The sequence below is a fragment of the Bubalus bubalis genome, chromosome 17 (genome assembly GCF_019923935.1).
Source record: "Bubalus bubalis isolate 160015118507 breed Murrah chromosome 17, NDDB_SH_1, whole genome shotgun sequence".
In the NCBI taxonomy this organism is placed as follows: domain Eukaryota; kingdom Metazoa; phylum Chordata; class Mammalia; order Artiodactyla; family Bovidae; genus Bubalus; species Bubalus bubalis.
Window position 1 is genome coordinate 10,375,466 of NC_059173.1, and position 19,789 is coordinate 10,395,254.

The following is a 19,789-nucleotide window of genomic DNA, read 5'->3' on the forward strand; positions in this document are numbered from 1 at the left end:
GCCTTGACCAGAAAGACACACGCATACCTGTTCGTTGCGGCTGCTTCTGGGAGGCGAGCAGAAGGCCATGTATGGGTAGCAGAGGGACTTCATTTCACTTTATACTCTTCTGAGCTGTTTGATTGAAAATTTAAAAAAAAAAAAAATTTTTTTTTTAAACCATGAGCATGTATTCATTTTAATTAATAGTCAATAATAATCACAGTAAGAAACACAGCAGTACCTCTCCCCCCACCTCCTCTCATATCCTGGTCCTTTTACCAGCACTGTCCTTACACCCAGCTGTCCTGGGCTCAGTCTCCACAGGGCCCCGCGCTGGCCACCTCCTCCCAGGGAGGAGCCGTGGGGTCCGGAGTCAGGGATGCTTGCCCCCACAGGTCTCTTGTGTGCAGCCCTGAGCCCACTTCGAGGGCCCACGAGGGCTTCTCTGTGGGCTCCACTGTCCTGAGGGCACCTGTGTTGCTGGTGTCCACTCCCCAGAATCTGGGGCCAGCCAAGGCAGCCCTTTTTTTTTTTAACAGATTCTGTTTTTCTAGAAAAATGAGCAGAAAGTACAGAGTTCCCATAAACCCCGAACCTTTCCACTCCGTAGTTTCTCCTGTTTTTAACATCTTGCCTTGGTTTGATACATTTGTTGTATTATTAACTAAAGCCCATAGCTTGCATTAGAGTTCACTCTTGGTGGTGTACATTCTATGGGTTTCGACAAATGAATCAAGACATGTATCTACCATCACAGCATCTCTTTTTCTCTCATTTTTCTTTGTGGTTTGTGGCTGTTTAATTATTAAGGTAATATAGATTTGTATTAGAAACTTCATAAAAAAGAGTTTACAGTAAAAAGTAAGATTCCCCTTTTCCCCTCCATGTCCATTTCCCGTAGGTAACCAACCACACTCACGCACACAGAATTATATTTTGGTATGTTTGTTTTAACAAAAGTTGGAACATATATCATTCTACAAGCTTTCTCCCCTTTAAGAAATATCTTAGGCTATCTTTCTGTGTTCGTTGATTGATCTGTTGTTAATGATGATACAGTATATGGATATACCATAATTATATTAACCAGCTCCTCTACTGATGTATACTTAGAATTGTTTCTGCTTTTTGCTTTTATAAGGTGTTCCCCAGTGACTATCCTTATTCAGGTCCCTTTGTCACATGTAGCATAAATTCCTAGAAGTTAAATAGCTGGGCCAAAGGATATGAACATCTAATTTTTTGTCTAATTTTTAAGACACTTGCCCAAAGAGCTGTACCAGCTTAGTCCTTTTTTTTTCCTTTCTAAATTGAGGTATAATTAACCTGTTTTATCAGTTCTTCTAATAGTATATGAATATTACAGAGTATGTAACATACCTTTACCATCAATGTATTTTCATACTAGTTAAAATTTTTAGTAATCTCATACTTGAAAAACAAAAATGGTAGGCTTAATATCAGAGAAGGTGATGGCACCCCACTCCAGTCTCTTGCCTGGAGAATCCCATGGATGGAGGAGCCTGGTGGGCTGCAGTCCTTGGGGTTGCTAAGTCAGACACAACTGAGCAACTTCACTTTCACTTTTCACTTTCATGCATTGGAGAAGGAAATGGCAACCCACTCCAGTGTTCTTGCCTGGAGAATCCCAGGGACGGGGGAGCCTGTTGGGCTGCCATCTATGGGGTCACACAGAGTCGGACACGACTGAAGCGACTTAGCAGCAGCAGCATTCATGATCTGGGCTTCCCAGGTGACGCTAATGGTAAAGAATCCACCTGCCAATGCAGGAGCCATGAGATGTGGGTTTGATCCCTGGGTCGGGAAGATCCCCTAGAGGAGGGCAATGCAACCCACTCCAGTATTCTTACCTGGAAAATCCCATGGACAGAGGAGCCTCGTGGGCTATAATTCATGGGGTTGCAAAGAGTTGGACACGACTGAAGTGACTGAGTGTGGAGCATTCATGATCTGGCCCATTTCCCAGGTATCTCCATGCCTGTGTGGTTCTAAGACTGAAGCTAGGAGACGTCTGGCTGTAGCATCTGTATAACTCTGGGCTCCTTCTCCCTCAGGTGGATGAAACGCAGTTTAAGAAGGTCCTTGGCTATATCAAATCTGGGAAGGAGGAGGGGGCGAAGCTGCTGTGTGGTGGAGGGGCGGCTGCTGACCGTGGCTACTTCATCCAGCCCACTGTGTTTGGAGATGTGCAAGACGGCATGACCATCGCAAAGGAGGAGGTCAGTATGGGTCCAGCGCTTGAGGGAATGTTCTTAGGAGGAGAAGTGGACAGCTCAGTCTAGCATCTTGACCCATGACCCATCTGCTGACCTTGGGTCAAATCCTGGCTCAGTGCATAAGACAAAACCATTTGCAATTCACTTCTGACCTTGTGCTTCTCTTCAGCCTCTTATGGCTGCCAGTGGTTGGGGGCAGTATCTGAATTCCCTGGCCAAGCCTGCAGGTCCTGTGTGTGTTCTGGTCCCTGTGAGCGGTGACTCAAGGCATGACTCTTCCCGGTGCTTCTCATGAACTTCATGTAAGCAGGACACTGGCCTAGGTCAGAAGCCAGAATTCCCCACATGGCTAGAGTCCCTTGATCTTCTTCTCCTTGGTACTGATTATGAACGTAGGGCAGCAACTGTCTCATTGATTTGTTTGCTTCACAAATCATTTCTGACTGCCTACTGTGCGCCATGTGCTCTACAGACACTGGAGAGCCGGGGGTATCCAGTACCTGTACTCTGCCCTTGTGGAGTTCAGACTCACTCCACCTCCCCTGGGAGGATGAAGCCCTTTAGCGGCCTTACACAGGGAAAATATTACACTGCCACCCTCTTCCATTGATTCAAAAAAAAAAGAGCAAAAATCAGGATAGGAAAATACAACAAAGTTCTGCCTCTTTTCGCCATCTTGACTACTTTGATCCTTTTTTTTTTTCATTCTCAATGGAAAGGGAAAATATTCATTTTCTAAGGAGGGCAGGGGCTCCTTTGCTTTGCTAGTGCCCTCAGTGCACGATGCCCCATCTCTGATATGGGCTCCTGGCAGTCTTCTCACCTCCCTCGTGACACTTTCTACCCAGTCCTGGCATCAGCCATTTCTTCACAAAGTCCTACTTCCTTTTAGTGGCAAATGGATTTTTTAAGAATAGGCGCCAAAAAAAAGAATGGGCGCTGGTGCCTGGAACTCCATTTTCCTCCTCCCTGCTCCTCCCCCTGACTCTGGCTTGGCTAGTTTCTGCTCCTGTCCCAGCTTGATTATCACCTCTCGGGGCCTTTCCTGACCTCCCACCTCCCACCACTCATTCGGGCCAGGTAGCTCCTCTGGGCTCCCCCTCTGTCCGTGTCCTGGTCATAGGCCAGTCACTGGATTGCATCAGGATCTGTTCCCTGGGGCTCTCCCCTGACGGGGCTGAGAGCAGCCACACCGCAACGACAAGAAGCACGCCCGATTCCCACGTTGTGGTTTCTAAATCCTGTTGCCCACTTAAAAGGAAGCAGGATTCCTGGAAGAAATGGCTCAGAAATAAGACAGGGAAAGTGTAAGATAAACCTGGAACATCTTGAGATCAGAGATCCTGTTTTGTGCATAGTTAACTTCTTCATAGCTGTTTCTTCAGCATCTGATGCGTGCCTGGCTGAACGACTGACTTGAGTTCTTTGAAACTAAATGTACATGTAACTTGTCAGTGCAAACCCCTACCTCACAGGACTGTTTAGAAATAAGCTACGGTATGTAAGGCCTGTGGCCACCAGCTGGCTTCCTTCCCTCGTGCTCCAGTGAGTGGGGGCTGTCAGCACCCTCACAGTGAGTCTGGGGGCTGCTGGAACCACCTGCTCAGCGCTGGGGAGAGCTGGCTAACATGTGGGTCTCAGTCTGCCACGCCCACCCTTCATGCTGTCTCATCCCAGATCTTTGGGCCAGTGATGCAGATTCTGAAGTTCAAGAGCATGGAGGAAGTCGTCGGGAGAGCCAACAATTCCAAGTACGGGCTGGCTGCAGCTGTCTTCACGAAGGACTTGGACAAGGCCAATTACCTGTCCCAGGCCCTCCAGGCCGGCACTGTGTGGTAAGGGCCTCCCGCAACCCTTCACAACCCTGGCAGACATCCCAAGCCAGGCTCTTTGGTAATCCCCTGCTCACATCCCAGAGTTGGGGTGCCAGGCTCAGTGCCTCCTGGGTCTGGGTGTGGGTGTGGGGTAGCGGGTAGAGGTTTCCCATGCCCTTCTCCAGGGGATTAAACTTCCCTCTGGTGCGTATGTCCGTGACGCGCTTCTTGGACAAGCAGCTGGGTGACTGGGCTCCTCACCAAGCTGTGAGGAGGCCAGCGCTGAGTGTCCGCATCTGTGTCACCCTGGTTTTCAAAGCTTAGCACCTATGTCACACCCATTAGGCCAGCGGTAATGTAAAAAACAGAAAATACCAAGTGTTGGTTAGGGTGTGGAGACATTGCTGGTGGTACTGTAAAATGTTGCACCCACTACAGACAAGTCTGGCAGAAGTTCCCCAGTCAGTTCGACATAGAATTATCCTAGGACCCAGTAATTCCACTCCTGGGTGTATACCCAGGAGGAAAAAAAAAAAACACACATCTGCACAAAAAAGTGTACCTGAATATTCATAGACTATTCGTGATAGTCAAAAAGTGGGAACAGCCTAAATGCCCACGAGCTGATGAATGGACACACAAACTGTGGTTTATTCACGCGATGGAATGTTCAGCCATAAAAAGGAATGAAGCGCTGATGCCTATTTCAACGTGGATAATGTAATACTAAATGAAAGAAGCCAGACACAGAAGGTCACACGTTGTGTGATTCCATTTATATGAAATATCCAGAACAGAGCCATATAGACAGCACCTAATTAGTAAAAACAATTCATTAAAATGGGAAGCTAGCATTTGGTGCACCCTGGTATTGACATCCATGTCATGAAGGACCAGACAACTTACGGCTTTGTTGCACACGGCCTGCTTTTGAACCCCTGTATGGCTAGATTTTAGTAGGGTTCTCCACCTCCCTTTTTCTAAAGTAAAATTTGCTCTAAAGTTAAATTTTAGAGCAATACAGGAGGTTTGAGGGGGCAGGATACTTCATCCCTGCCCCAGCAAGTTACTCCTGAGATCTCATCTTAAATTGTAGGGTCAACTGCTATGACGTGTTTGGGGCCCAGTCGCCGTTCGGTGGCTACAAGCTGTCTGGGAGTGGCCGGGAGCTGGGGGAATACGGGCTGCAGGCGTACACCGAAGTGAAGACCGTGAGTATGGGTGCCTTCTCTGCCCTCTCCCTGTGCCGGGCTCCACCAGTGTTGACTGCAGGTTTCTTGTTTTAAGCCATGGAAGCTACCAAAGAGGGTAAAGACCCGGTCTCTGCTATGCCTTGTGAAGAATAAGTAGGGACTTGACCACCACTGTGCTTACACAGTCCTTTGCTGGGCTTCGTCATACACCGAGTTCTATAGAGCCTGAGAAGAGGGAAAAGCCCCCAGTGGAGAAAGACTGGGTCAAGGGGAGGCTGAGTGTGATCTTAACGCAGAACATAGCCCTAGCAGGTTGCTCGGATCGACCATTTGGTTGTCGAGATGTTGGAAAATAAGGAGAGCCCTTCTGCTTATCGCTCCGGCAGCATCCAGCTGAGGAGGCCTGCGGACCACAGGGAAGCATGCAGATTTAACAGCTTCTCTGCTCCCCTCACAGGTCACAGTCAGAGTTCCTCAGAAGAACTCCTAAAGAACCACGCTGGCTTTCTTACTCATCCAGTAATGGAAGGCTCAGAGATCAGCCACAAGACCAAGAAAAATGACCCTTGCATGCTAAAGGTCTCAAAAGAGAAACTCTGCCAGAAGAATCTCTTGGATCAAGAAAGTTCCTTCCAATACATTGGCTGGGTGTGGGGCAAAGGGTATATGGAAAGCCTTTTACACTGCAGTGCTGCTACTAGCTTTCAAAGTGACTTTCCAAAGATTCAAATATCTCATTCTGTCCATCTGACACACTTCTTTCTGTAATTTGCCTTAACAGGGGAAGGAAAAGCCATTGTTGGCCCCTGTACTATCATTGAGGCAACAACTAGCACCTTGCTTTGTATTCTGGACTAAAAACCCAATAAAGACACTGTGGCTCTTCACTTTCTAACTAAGTCTTTCTCCGTCTCAGCCCAAGGAGATGCTGTCACACAGATATGTTGTCCCCTCTGCGCGTGTGTCACACTGTCAACACCTACCGCCCCTCCCCTCTTGGGGGCAAACAGCCTTTGTATCCTGCACGTAATTAACGGGTGTCTCTGGCCTGCCCATGTGTGGCGGGCCCTGTGCAACACACTGAGTCTCGACACCTCAACAGCACTCGCAGCCCCTGCCCCGAGAGACGGAGAGGTAAGCCGGGAAAAATGCGCACTCGACACTCAAGGCTGGTTCTCAGTGTTGTAAGTTCAAAGACTTGGTCAGAACCAATGAGACAGATTCCTGCCGGACCAGTTTCATAAGAGATTAACTTGAAAACCAGATGTCCGTTTACTCATTTTAAGTGAGGTCTGTATTTTCAGACTTTTTGAATCTTGTATCCAGAACACTGCCTGCCTTTAGTTAGGGGACCTGGCAAGTTAGTAATTAGTACTATTAGTAAATTAGGAAGCTGAACATTCCTTAGTGAACAATGAAAATGGAGCAAAAAGAACTGAATCACAGTAGTTGTGAGTGATCATGATTGGGTCACAGCTTCCTTTAAGAATTTGGGGGAAAAGTTTGATCCTTTCCTGAGAAACACACCTGTATAATTTTTGCAGACAGTGTCAGGGGAGTGGTGGAACTCAGTGGTTGACCCCTGCCTTTATTTCACTGAGGCTAAGCCACGTCTTGATAAGCGACCCCTATTCTACTAAAGACTCATTTGATTTCTCTGAGTAGCACTTAACAATTTTTGTCATATATGATATACTTGTACTATTATTTACTTTTTTCTTTAAATTGACATTTAGATAAAATTTTTGAAAAACACCTTATTTGCAGTACATAAAAAAGAGCAGCATTTAACTGTCATAAATAGAAGACATGAAAAATGAAAGCAGAACAGTATCACTAAATTTTAAACAATAAAATACAAGTAAACCGAATCTTTTAGATTATTAGGTTTATTAGTATTTAACCTTTTAGATTATATATATTTACATATGGGCTTCCTGCATGGTGCTAGTGGTAAAGAACCTGGCTGCCAGTGCAGGAGACGTAAGAGATGCAGGTTCAATCCCTGGGTTGGGAAGTTACCCTGGAGGAAGGCATGGCAACCCACTCCAGTATTCTTGCCTGGAGAATTCCATGGACAGAGGAGCCTGGCAGGCTACAGTCCATGGGGTCGCAAAGAGTCGGACACAACTGAAGTGGCTTAGGACAACACGTATTTATATATGTATTCAAAAACTCTCAATCATTCTATAGCTGAAATAGTTACATCTCATTGAGGTGATGATTCTATGACCAGATGGAACAAGACGTTCCAGTTCATGTTGCTTCAAGGTGAAATGAGGTTCACTGCCAATAACATGATTCTCTCTCAGCTTTGATGATGAGCTGCAGCAGCAACAGTCCCGTGACAAATGAGTGGCAAAAGGCAAAATTTTGAGCTCACGCCACCCTCTGCCCCCTGTTCTTCCATCTTGGCAGTCTCCTAGGCATGAGGTGGTGCATGGTGGCATGAGGTCAGCTGAAACCTCTGTCCTTGTTCTCACAGCGCCTGGGTCTACCCAGGGAGAGAGAGGGATTAAACATAGGGACTTAACAGGAAGAGGGTGTTCCGACCGTGCCAAGGGGGATGGCTGGCCTAACCTGGGCCTGATGGAAGAAAAGGTTACGCTCTTCACACTACATACGTCCATCATAAACAATTACTGGAAGGCTACTGAGTGCTAGGTCGTGGTGATGCAAAGACGACTAAGACCTGTGAGACTCACTATCTCTAGAAGCTCAGGACATGGTGAGGAGAGACAGACTCAGATGATTATAATACGATGTAAGTGCCAGATACAATGAGAGCAATAACCTAATGACATCATGGAAGGACAAGAAGGGCCCCTGCTGACTGCAGGCAGGGAAGAAGGCTCCCTAGAATGTGCCCATGTACCTCTCAGGTAAAAGAAGCCCAAAGGTGAGCAGTGAAGGGCTATTAAAGTGATTCCACAGAGTCTTTAAATAAGTGATTCCTACTATTTCAATGTTCCATTATCCCTACAGCATGACCCTCATCCTTGAGGTTTAATATGACTTCTAACATTCCAGCCATCACAACAACATCCAAGAAGCAAGACGGTTAAAGGACAAAGAAAGGTGGGATACTTTATAAGGCAACTTCCAAGAGGCTGCCCACAAAACTTATATTTATATGTCTTTGGACATATAGAGAGACCTGCCTCTTGAGAAATCTGTATGCAGGTCAGGAAGCAACAGTTAGAACCGGACATGAAAAACAGACTGGTTCCAAATAGGAAAAGGAGTATGTCAAGATTGTATATTGTCACCCTGCTTATTTAACTTATATGCAGAGTACATCATGAGAAACACTGGGCTGGATGAAGCACAAGCTGGACTCAAGACTGCAGGGAGAAATATCAATAACCTCAGATATGCAGATGACACCACCCTTACGGCAGAAAGTGAAGAAGAACTAAAGAGCCTCTTGATAAAAGTGAAGGAGGAGAGTGAAAAAGTTGGCTTAAAGTTCTCAACATTGAGTAAACTAAGATCATGGCATCCAGCCCCATCACTTCATGGCAGATAGATGGGGAAACTGAAAACAGTGGCAGACTTTATTTTGGGGGGTTCCAAAATCACTGCAGATGGTGACTGCAACCATGAAATTAAAAGATGCTTACTCCTTGGAAGGAAAGTTATCACCAACCTAGACAGCATATTAAAAAGCAGAGACAGTACTTTGCCAACAAAGGTCCATCTAGTCAAGGCTATAGTTTTTCCAGTGGTCATGTACGGATGTGAGAGTTGGACTATAAAGAAAGCTGAGCGCAAAAGAATTGATGCTTTTGAACTGTGGTGTTGGAGAAGACTCTTGAGAGAGTCCCTTGGACTGCAAGGAGATCCAACCAGTCCTGAGTGTTCACTGGAAGGACTGACGTTGAAGCTGAAACTCCAATACTCTGTCTACCTGATGCAAAGAGCTGACTCATTTGAAAAGACCCTGATGCTGGGAAAGATTGAAGGCAGGAGGAGAAAGGGATGACAGAGGATGAGATGGTTGGATGGCATCACTGACACAATGGACATGAAATTGGGTAAATTCCGGGAGTTGGTGATGGACAGGGAGGCCTGACGTGCTGCAGTCCATGGGTCGGACACGACTGAGCGACTGAACTGAATTGGACAAAGTTAAGATACATGGCCACATCTAGCTGCAAAGAAGGATAAGGAACTTTGTCTTTTTAGCTGGGAGTCAGTGTGCCTCTCTAAAATTAAAGTTCTTAATTCTAAAGAATAAAAGGAAAATGGATTTGGGAAGGCAAATCCCTACCATGATGCGAAATAGCACCCTCAAAATTTAGGGTGATGACTTTCCAATGCCTGATCTTACCAACAACTTAATCCAAATCTCATGATATAGGTGAGAGTACTTCTGGGAAGATTTTCTATACACAATATATTACTTAAGAAAATTTTACTTGCAAGTATCAGAAAACCAAGTTCAAGTCAGTGTGAAAAAAATATGGTCTCCATATTCCAAAACCCTGAGATCTCGGCTCTGACCATGGCTTGATCCAGAAGTTCAAAAAGTTTCCATCTCTTGGCTCCAGCTCTCCATGTTTAAACCATACCCATTTTTGTGCTGGTGGGTCTGGATTCTTAGAAGAACCAACTGACCTCAAGAGCTCTCATCTCATACCGGGCAAGGCTCAAGTCCACTGGCTAGGAGAAGGTCCATGTTTGCTAGCCCCAGCAAAGACTCAGGTTCATGCTAACTGATGTGACATCCTGCCCTTCCCTCGACCAGTGGCCAGAGCGATAAAGATGCGGTGATTCTCTTCGACCTGAGTTCTAACCGTCCACCCTTGTAGCCCTGGAGGCCCTTCTAGTCCACTTGAGGCTGAAAATGAGGGATGGATCCTCAAAGAAAAGTGGTGCTCTTATCTGAAGGAGAGGACTTAAGACATTGGAACTGCCAACCTTTTAATACTCCAGTGCTGCTGAAAACCCTGTTGGGGTAAATTGGAGAAAACAGAGAAATGTAATATTTCTTGCCCGCATCCCTGTGAATCAGACTCATGGTAAGAGAATCTGCTTCTTAAACTGACAAATAACAACAGAAATGCCAGCTATTAAGAAAATGTCTATCCTGTTGATTCTGACATCCTAGACCCATTAATCTCCTTGTGCTTTTAGTGACAGAAACCTATTAGAACACTAGGTAGCTGTCTGGAAGCAAAAACAAAGTTCTCGGGTTATGAACAACCTAATCTCTCTGGGTTTTTAGATGTGGGTCAGTCACAGGAGTATTGGGTGTAAAGCTGGTGTTTCTGCCTTTGGCCTTGCCCAGCGCCCAAGAGGAAATGGCGGAATAAAGGATGCAAGGAACTTCCTGCAGCCCTGAGAAGGGGGGCTGATGTGGGGTTTTCTAAGTCTAGGTGCCACCCTGTGTTTGTAAGTACAACTGCACTGCTATCCTCTCCGAGATCTGACAGGTAGACCAAATGATCAGGCTGGTGTCTTTCAAAGATAGTGTTACCCGAATGAGCTGATTTACAAAACAGAAAAGACTCACAGCAAACTTACAGTTACTAAAGGGTAACAAGGACCTACTGTGTAGCACAGAGAATTGTATTCAATATCATGCAATAAACTACAGTGGAAAAGAATCTGAAAAAGTCTATCTATATAACTGAATCACTTTTCTGTATACCTGAAACTAACACAACATTTTAAATTAACTATTGTTGTTGTTCATTCACTAAAGTCATGTCCGACTCTTTGCAGCCCGCCAGGCTCCTCTGTCCATGGGGTTTTCCAGGCAAGAGTCCTGGAGTGGGTTGCCATTTCCTACTCCAGGAGATCTTCCTGAACCAGGGATTGAACCCACATGTCTTGCACTGGCAGGCAGATTCTTTACCACTGAGCAGTACTTCAGTTTTAAAAATGGTTGAAACAAAACACAAGATGGCATTACACGCCACGTGGTTGTATATGGGCAACACCTAGACAAGTGCATTGAGGCAAAAGGCGACGGTCACACGCCCAAAATAACAGCAAACAGGGACTCCAACAAAAACTTCTCCATGAATGTCCACAGAAGTACTATTCACAACAGCCCCAAAGTGGAAATAATCTGAATGTCTATTAACAGATGAATGAATAAAACGTGGCCCATGCACATAATGAAATTATTTAACCATAAAACACTAATGAAGCACTGGTACATGCTATTATATACGTGAACCTCAAAAACATGATGCTATGGGAAAGAAGCTGGACATAAAAGGCCACATATTGTCTGATTCTATGTTTATGAAATGTTCAGAATAGGTAAATCCAAAGAGACAAAGCAGACTGGTCACTGCTAGGACTGAGCGACTTCACTTTCCCTTTTCCCTTTCATGCACTGGAGAAGGAAATGGCAACCCACTCCAGTACTCTTGCCTGGAGAATCCCAGGGATGGGGGAGCCTGGTGGGCTGCCGTCTATGGGGTCGCACAGAGTCGGACACAACTGAAGCGACTTAGCAGCAGCAGGAGCTAGGGAGAGAAGGAAAGTTGATGGATAACAGATAAGGGTTTCCCCTGGGGATGATGAAAATGTCTTTGAACTAGATAGAGATGATACTTGCACAACATTGAATACTAAATGCCACTGAACTGTTCGCTTTTAAATGGTCAGTTTTATGTTACATGGATTTTAATCTTAATTAAAAAAAATAAATTGCCTTACCTCTGGGCCTCCATTTCCTCACAGTCCCTCCAGTCATGTCCCACTCTCATTCAGCTACTTCATGAAGAATAAAAAGTAACTGATAGTCATTGTTTTTATTAAAATTTTTCTGAAAATGAAATGAACATGGTAAAAGGATTTTTTTTTTTTCAGTGATATACACTCCTGGTTTCCAATCTTATGGCCCCAAGAAGAAATATTTACTGTACATCTACTAAGTGCCCCATACTACTGGTCTGGCAGCCACACTTTGAGAACCAAAGCCCAGATCTCTCTCTGCTACGTTTGTTCAAGATAATTTAGGCTTTCTATAACACACTTGTCCAACTCGTTAGAACCTCTGCCCACTGCCTGGTTCCCAACCACTCCCACATTTTAGGGAGCTGTTATGATAGCACCCGTCTTTCAGGCACCAACATCTGTGTTAGTTATCTATGCTGCATGACAAACTGCCCCTAACTTTAGCACTTTAAAAACATTTATCATCTCACAGTTTCTGTGGGTCAGGATTTTGGACATAGCTTAACTGGGTGCCCCTGGTACAGAGGGCTGCAATCAAGTTGTTGGCCAAGGATGCAATCATCTCAGGGTTCAACTATGTGAAGATCCATGCTAAGCTCACTTACGTGACCACCTGCCAGGCCTCCAGTTCTCACTGACAGCTGGTGAGACATGAGTTCCTTGACATGTGGGCCCCCCCAGGGGCAACAATAGTGGGCTGACTAGCATCCTCTCCCCTATTCCTGGTCACATGGAACCTCAGAATGTAGAAAGGTCTCTGCAGATGCAATTAGTTAGGATAAGATGAGGTCATACTAGGTTAGGGTGACCCCTAAATCCAATGATGGGTGTCTTCGGAAGAGGAAAGAACACAGACGCACACGGAGAAAGTCATGTGAAGATCAAGGCAGAGATTAGAGGGATACACCTGTAGGCCAAGGAAGGCCAAAGGACTGCTGGGAGCCACCAGCAGCTGGCAGAGATAGAAAGGACCCTTCCTAGAGGCTTCAGAGGGAGCAGGGCCCTTCTGACACCTGGATTTCAGACTTTGGGCCTGCAGGACTGTAGAGGATAAATTTCCATTGTTTTAAGTCACCTAGTTTATGGTAATTTGCTATGGCAGCCTCAGGAAACTAATAAAGTTGCTCACATTTGAGCTGGCTTTCCTCAGAGCAAATGGGCAAGAGAATGGGAAAGCAAGAGAAGGGTACCCAGGAGGGAAGCCACAGCCTTTTTGTAATCTAATCTCAGACATGACAGCCCATCATTTGAAGTGAGTCTCTAGGTCAGCCCATGAGCACAGTGAGGGGATTACACAAGACCATGAATTCCAAGAGGCACAGGCATCTCTGAGGGTTATATTAGGCTGTCTACCACGTTCCTTGATTTCTCCAACAAATATTTATCAAACACCTACTGTGGGCTAGGTGTTGAGGATGGAACTAATAATGCAGATAAGATTCCTTCCCTTTTTGAGAATATTTAATCTAATGGAGGAGAGGACCCTAAAGGAAAAAAAGTGGATATATAAATTAAAATTGTGATAAGTACAAGGAAGTGAATTATGAGGTAATATGAATAATTGATTTAGACTGACCCAAGGGTCAGGCCTTGGTTGAGATGGTTGGATGGCATCACCGACACGATGGACATGAGTTTGAGCAGGCTCCGGGAGCTGGTGATGGACAGAAAAGCCTGGTGTGCGACCATGGGGTCACAAAGAGTCAGACACGACTGAGCAACTGAACTGAACTGAAGGGTCAGGCCTGGGGCTTCCCAGGTGGCTCAGTGGTAAAGAATTTGCCAGTCAGTGTAGGAGATGCGGGTTCAGTCCTGGGTTGAGAAGATCCCCTGGAGAAGGGAATGGCAACCCATTCCAGTAGTCTTGCCTGAGAAATCCCATGGACAGAGGAGCCTGGTGGCTACAGTCCAAGTAGTCACAAAGAATCAGGCACAACTAAGCGACTGAGCACACAAACACACGAGGGTTAGGCCCAGTCTTTCTGATGAATTAATATTTAGAATGTGGTTGAAGAACGCGTAGGAATGGGCCTCTGTGTGCTAAGGAGAGAAAGTTTCTAGATAGAGGGACAGTATGTGCAGATGACAGATGTTGAGTTTAGCTGCGAGACTCAGAATGCATAAGGCTCGGACCCCATCTCTGAATCTCTACTATGTAGCACAGTGCCTGGCACAGAGAGGGACCTGAGAAATTCTTACTGAAAGAACCAAAGAAACCAAGGCACCTTCTATTTCCTAACTGTCGTACATAATGTTAATCCAAGTCATTTCAAAATTTTCTCCCACAGTTCACTGCAGAATCACTTTCTTATTTGTGTTAGAACAGGCAAAGCTGCTGTAACAAAAAGCTGTAAACACATGAAAGCTCAACAAAAGAGATTTTTTTTTTCTTCTTCTCTCATATAACAATCTTGAGAGGATGCTGAGGTCAACAGGGCAGAGTTTTCTTCCATCCAGGTATCTTCCATCTTAAAGTCCTGCCTTCTCCAGAACCTGGTCATCATCTTCCAGCTGGCAGAGTAAGTGAGAGCATCTGTTGACAGATTTTCCAGGCCAGGCCTGGATATGTGCATGTCGTCTTCTGCTCACTTTCCATTGGGGGAGAGCATAGACACATGGCCACACCGACTTTATGGGGGATGGAGAATGTCCTGTAGGCGTATGGCCAACAAAGCGGACACTATGTCTGCACCGCAAAATATATCCCATTAGGTGTCCAATTCTCTGGTACATTCCTCAAGAACCTCAAATTAACCAGATAAAAAAGAACTCTACATTTCTCACTCTCATCAAGTCTTTCATTCACCGAATGGCACCACCATCTATGCAAGTTGCATAAGGTGGTCTCTTAAAAGTTATTCTTTTTTTAAAGTATTTATTTTTATTGCTTTTATTTGGCTGCCCTGGGTCTTAGTTGCCACATGTGGGATCTAGTTCTCTGGCCAGGGACTGAACTCGGGCCCGAGGTATTCAGAGTTCAGACAGAGTCTTAGCTACTGGACCACTAGGGAAGTCCTGAAAATTATTCTTGATTTGTTTCTTATTCTCATCTTCCTCATGGAGTTCTTCAGGAAGTTCTTTCAATTCCACGTCCAAAACGTCATAAACCAATCTACTTTATTTTTATGGCCACTGTCTTAGTTCAAGCATCATCATAATCTGGGCTATTCCAACAGCCTCTTAATAACTGTTCACGTCTCCACTTTAACTTGTCCGTATTAATTCTCCATACAGCAGAGTCTTATCTTTAAAAACATAAATTTGATCAGACCCCTCTTTAGTTGAAAACCTTCCAGTGGCTTAGAATAAAATCCAAAGTTCTCACCATGACCCTAAAGGTGTATATCAGCAGTCCCCAACCTTTTTGGCACCAGGAACCACCTTCTAGGAAGACAATTTTTCTACGGACAGGGATAGGGGAGAGGGGATGGTTTCGGGATGAGTCGAGCGCATTACACTTACTCTGCACTTTGTTTCTATTATTATATCAGCTCCACCTCAGATCAGGCATCAGATTCCAGACGCTGGGGACCGCTGGCGTAGATGATACAACCCTCCTCACCTTTCCAACCTCATCCTTTACCGCTCTCTGCTACTCTCCCTGCTCCAGCTACAATGATTGTGCTGCTTCTTGACCACATTTACCTAGCTTCTACTTTAACACTTTTACAACTGCTGTTCCATCTGCCCAGAAAGTGACCTGGATCTCCAGTAGACAGTTCCTTCTCATTTATCAGAGGCCTCAGCATCAGGGTTGCCACCTGGGAGACCTCTCCTGATCCTCTACTTGAAAAGTCCTGACACCCAGTTAATTCTCTTACCTTAGCATTGTTTACTTTCTTAGTATCCACAAACTGTGCTTTTCTTTCTTTAGTTTCTGCTGCCCTCTCTCAAAAACAAAAAGATCCATGAGCATGTACTGTGTCTTTTTTCTACTTTTTCCCCAGGGTCGAGTAGGCCTGGCACACAGCGGTGCTCAGTAAATACGTGAATGAATGAAGAACCACCAAGAGGTGATTAACCAAATACTCTTGCAAGGTTCTTTGATAGGCTGTTGGTATAGCCTGGCTTCTCCACCGCCCCCTTCCCCACCCCTAATCCCCACCTCCCCTTGCCCAGGAGAGGTTTGGCAGAAGAGCAGCCGCATCTGGTGAGGCCCTCCTCTCTCCCACGGAGCTATGGGAGCCTGAACTTGCTGGCTACTCCACCTTCCGAAAGGGAAAGATACCCAGCTAAATGCCGACATGAGGAAGAGCGGAGCGAACGAGACTTGGGGTCAGAGATCTGGGGGGCCCCTGAGGCAGAGCTGGTTCCAGAGCCCCCAGGCCAACCCCATGAGCTGTAGGCTGCTCCCCGCCGCCAGGGCTTAGGGGCTGCAGGGAGGGAGGGCCTGCACCCAGTTCAGCATTTGGTCCGCAGATGGGATGCTGACAGGCAAAGGCTTTAGTGTCCGGCTTTCATTGATTACTTGTTTTCTCGAGCCAGGCATTAAAAAAAAAAAAAAAAAAAAAAAAGTCATCTGTGTTGGTTGAGTAACGAGCACAAACCTGCGTCCCAGTTCCGACTTGACCACTTCTCAGCTGTCCGCAGTTGTGCGCAAATGAGTTTCGCTCTCGGACAGCCTCAGTTACCTCACCTGTTAACAGGGAACAAGAACACACTTAGCTCAAAGGGCCAAATGCCTACTTTATAAAGATGAGAGAAACTAAGGGAAGAAAAGAGCCTCAAGTAAAGTAAACGCACCGTATATATATAACTATTATTGCTATTATTATATATAGAACTCTTGTTACCGCCTGACCCGCCCGGAGCCTCAGTTTCCGCGCCTCCATCACTAGTCGTTTATCTCCGTATCTTTCCGTAGGGTAGTTCCCGTGCCAGAAGCCCTGTCCGCTGCGCAGGGACAAACTACTTTGTAGAGCCACCCGCAGGCACTAGAGTCAGCTGGTGAGGGCCCGTAGCCCCGCCCCACTGGCCCCTGACTCCTTTACGTCATCAGCTCGGCGCCAGCGCTGCGGAGGGCCCCGGGGCCTGTCCTGGGTGTGGCGCCACCTTGGGGAGGCCTTGGCGGACGCCTGCAAGTCGACTGCTTGGTTCGCGGGCGGCTCGGAAACCCCAGCGGACCGCTGCGAGGGGCGCGTGGAGCCGTGGGGACACGAAGTCGGGCGACAGGAGGGGCGGCCCGGAGCTCAGGCGGGGCACAGCGCCGGCAGGCGGGCGGCCGGCCGGGCTGCCCGGCGCGGGTGTCCCGGCGATGTGTGGTGCTGAAGCGGCAGCGGGAGCAGCAGCAGCGGCGGCGTCGGGCTCGGCCTCGGCTTCGCGGCGGTGCCGCCGGCGGAGGCGGAGGCGCAGGATCCCCCTCAGGACCTGGCGAACCCAGACCTAAGCGGCGGCCCCGCGAGGCCCCGACACAGCGCCCCTGATCGGGGCCTTCCCCGCCTCGCCCTGCCCCGGGAGCCTGCCTCCCCGGCCGGGGATGAGGCCGGGAGGCGGCCGCGCGGGGCCCAGCACAAAGACTTGTTCCCGGGGGCCGCTGCTGCCGCCGCCGCCAGCCTAAAGCCGCCTGCCGAAGCCGAGCCGGCGCCGGGGCCCTCGTCCCCTCAGGTCCCTGGGGGCGGCTGCTGCCCGTCTCCCCGAGACCCAGGGCCCCGAGCGCTGAGCCCCTTGTTCCCCCGGCTGCGGTGGGATCGGGCAGCTGCGCAGCCTCCGCTGCTCCCGGCCTTGCGGGCTCCGCGGAGCATGTCGGAGAGCGATATGGAGAAAGCCATCAAGGTAAGTTGGGGGAGATGCCTCCCCGCTTTGTCTCTTTGGCATTCCTCTCGGCTTCAGCCTCAGAAAGCGGAGAGAACTTAGAGATTCCAGCAACTCGGCTCTCAGTTCCGTGGGTTCCAACTCCTGGCTTCCGTGGACTGCGTTTTACAGCGCTGAGGGCAAAGGGTTTGTGGAGCGCGCGGGAGGGACGTCCGACTCCCTCCAACTTACCTGCTTGAAGCGGGGATGTGATTTGTACTTCCCTAGAATGGAGGGTGGGTGGCGTGGAGATACTTGATGCGAGTAGCACGTAGGGCGCCCTGCTACACTCTATTCGATCGCTCCCCAAGTACCATCAGAATTTGTTTTCAGGTGATCTGCTGCAACAGCACTTGGAGAGTTGGATCTTACCCCTCGCTCCAGATTTGTTTGAAATCTGCAGTTTCAGCAGGTGCTTCACCTTACAAAATCTGCTCTTTGGCAAATAGGTTGTTTTCACCTTTCCGTGTGGTTCCTCCCCTTTTCCTGTTTCCTTTTCCTTCTTCTGGGGGGCGTTGAGTTTACTTAGGAGGAGCTAATGGTGTCCTTTACATACCGCTCTGTTAACCAAAAAAAAAAAAAAAAGCAAATATGTGTGTTCCAAAGTGGCCCAAATAAAATTTTGAAAAAAACCCGCTTTTTACTTTTTTTAAACAGGCAAACACTGCGGCATTAAGTCACTAGGAGTCAGAAAGTTACCATTCAGCTGTACTGAGGAAATTAAGTTTCTTATGTAAATTGAACACTGAAGCTTAAAGTTTGATATTTATTACTTACTTATTTTACAGTATTAAGTCAAGTCTGTGCATTTAGGAATTTCATTTTCCCTTGAGGGGTAGGCAACTCGGGGTTATTTTCCCCATCAAGACACAATCACTACTACCAATAACTAATTAAGAACTTCCACTTCTAACAATTTTGGGGGTTACAAAGTTTATAGGAGTCATCAGTCATTTCAAAGAAAATTCACCTTTTAAAGGAGGCATCAAGACAGAACATATACATTAAGAAATACCAGATTTTAAATGATAGAATTAAAGGATCCAAAAGACTGCTTTGATAGACACATTTTTTTTTTCTTTCGGTTTGGATTTCATTGGTACAGCATCATGTATTGCCTAAAGTTATACGATTGGGTTGTGAATCAAAATACATTTGGCAGGTTTTTAAATTCAGCTAGCATTATTTGCTTTGTGCAAGGTGTTGTGTTGGGCACTTGTGAAGAAAAGTCAAGAGCCCTAGATGTCCCTCTTTTGTAGATCAATCTAGATGGTGGAGCTAGTTAATAAACATTGTCAGGTGATTATAATTAAAAGACACATTTCGATCCCTGGATTGAGAAGATCTGGAGGAGGAAATGGCAAGCCACTGCAGTATTCTTGCCTGGGAAATCCCATGGAAAGAGGAGCCTAGTGGGCAACAGTTCATGTGGTCGTGAAAGAGTTGGACACAACTTAGTGACTGAGCACACATTAAAAAAGGTGGAGAGTGCTATTTTAGGAAGGGTGGGCAGGGAAGGCCTTCCTGAGGAGGTGACATTTGTATCGAGCTTTGAAGGGAATGAGGGGGCAAACCTCTATTGTCTTGGGGAGGGATATTATAGGCAGTGGGAACAAAAGATACAAAGGCCCTGAGGTAGGTGCAGGTCTCCTGTGACCCAGGAACAACAGGGTGACTGGAATGCAGTGGGTTAGTCTAGATCATATTGGAGCCAGGTAACCAGAAGCCAAAGTACATAGGGCCTTTAGGCCATTGCAAGAACTTTGGCTTGACCCTGAGTAGAAGGGGAAATCTGAGAGAGTTTTGAGCAGAAGAGATACATAGTTCTAGTGGGCAAATATATAAATGGGGAAGCAGTGTTACTGAGTGGTTATAGTAGTTTCTCCACGTTGACTCATGAGTTGAAATCTCAGCCTCGCCATTCATTTAGCTGTGTCCTTGAATAAGTCACTTTATTTCTCTGTCACTTAGTTTTTTCATCCATAGGAAAAGGATAAAAAATCTCCCCAGCTCAGGGTTTTTTTTTTTTTTTTTTTTAGAATTTAATTAAAATGTACTTATAATACCTAACATT

At 46.6% G+C, this 19,789-nt stretch overlaps 2 protein-coding genes and 1 long non-coding RNA gene across 6 annotated transcripts in view; 2 read left to right on the forward strand and 1 right to left on the reverse strand.

Moving 5' to 3' along the window:
• ALDH2 (aldehyde dehydrogenase 2 family member) overlaps positions 1–6,113 on the forward strand; it is a 25,758-nt gene extending 19,645 nt beyond the window's left edge. Inside the window, exons 10-13 of the mRNA XM_006052974.4 lie at positions 2,058–2,222; positions 3,897–4,054; positions 5,130–5,244; positions 5,684–6,113. Of these exons, the coding sequence (XP_006053036.4) occupies positions 2,058–2,222; positions 3,897–4,054; positions 5,130–5,244; positions 5,684–5,716 (471 nt within the window). The 3' untranslated portion in view covers positions 5,717–6,113. The remainder of the gene's footprint in view (positions 1–2,057; positions 2,223–3,896; positions 4,055–5,129; positions 5,245–5,683) is intronic.
• The window catches only part of LOC102400622, a 19,755-nt gene extending 6,117 nt beyond the window's left edge, over positions 1–13,638 (reverse strand). Inside the window, exons 1-2 of the long non-coding RNA XR_003104214.3 lie at positions 11,905–13,638; positions 28–114 (exon numbers count right to left, since the gene is read on the reverse strand). This is a non-coding gene — a long non-coding RNA (uncharacterized LOC102400622). The remainder of the gene's footprint in view (positions 1–27; positions 115–11,904) is intronic.
• A 3,370-nt stretch (positions 13,639–17,008) lies between these two features.
• The window catches only part of MAPKAPK5 (MAPK activated protein kinase 5), a 31,136-nt gene continuing 28,355 nt past the window's right edge, over positions 17,009–19,789 (forward strand). The window contains exon 1 of one of the 4 annotated variants that reach the window (XM_044930081.1): positions 17,009–17,697. In XM_044930081.1, the coding sequence (XP_044786016.1) occupies positions 17,665–17,697 (33 nt within the window). In that variant the 5' untranslated portion in view covers positions 17,009–17,664. The remainder of the gene's footprint in view (positions 17,698–19,789) is intronic. The other 3 variants (XR_003104212.2, XM_006052980.3, XM_006052981.3) reach the window with 3 other exon arrangements.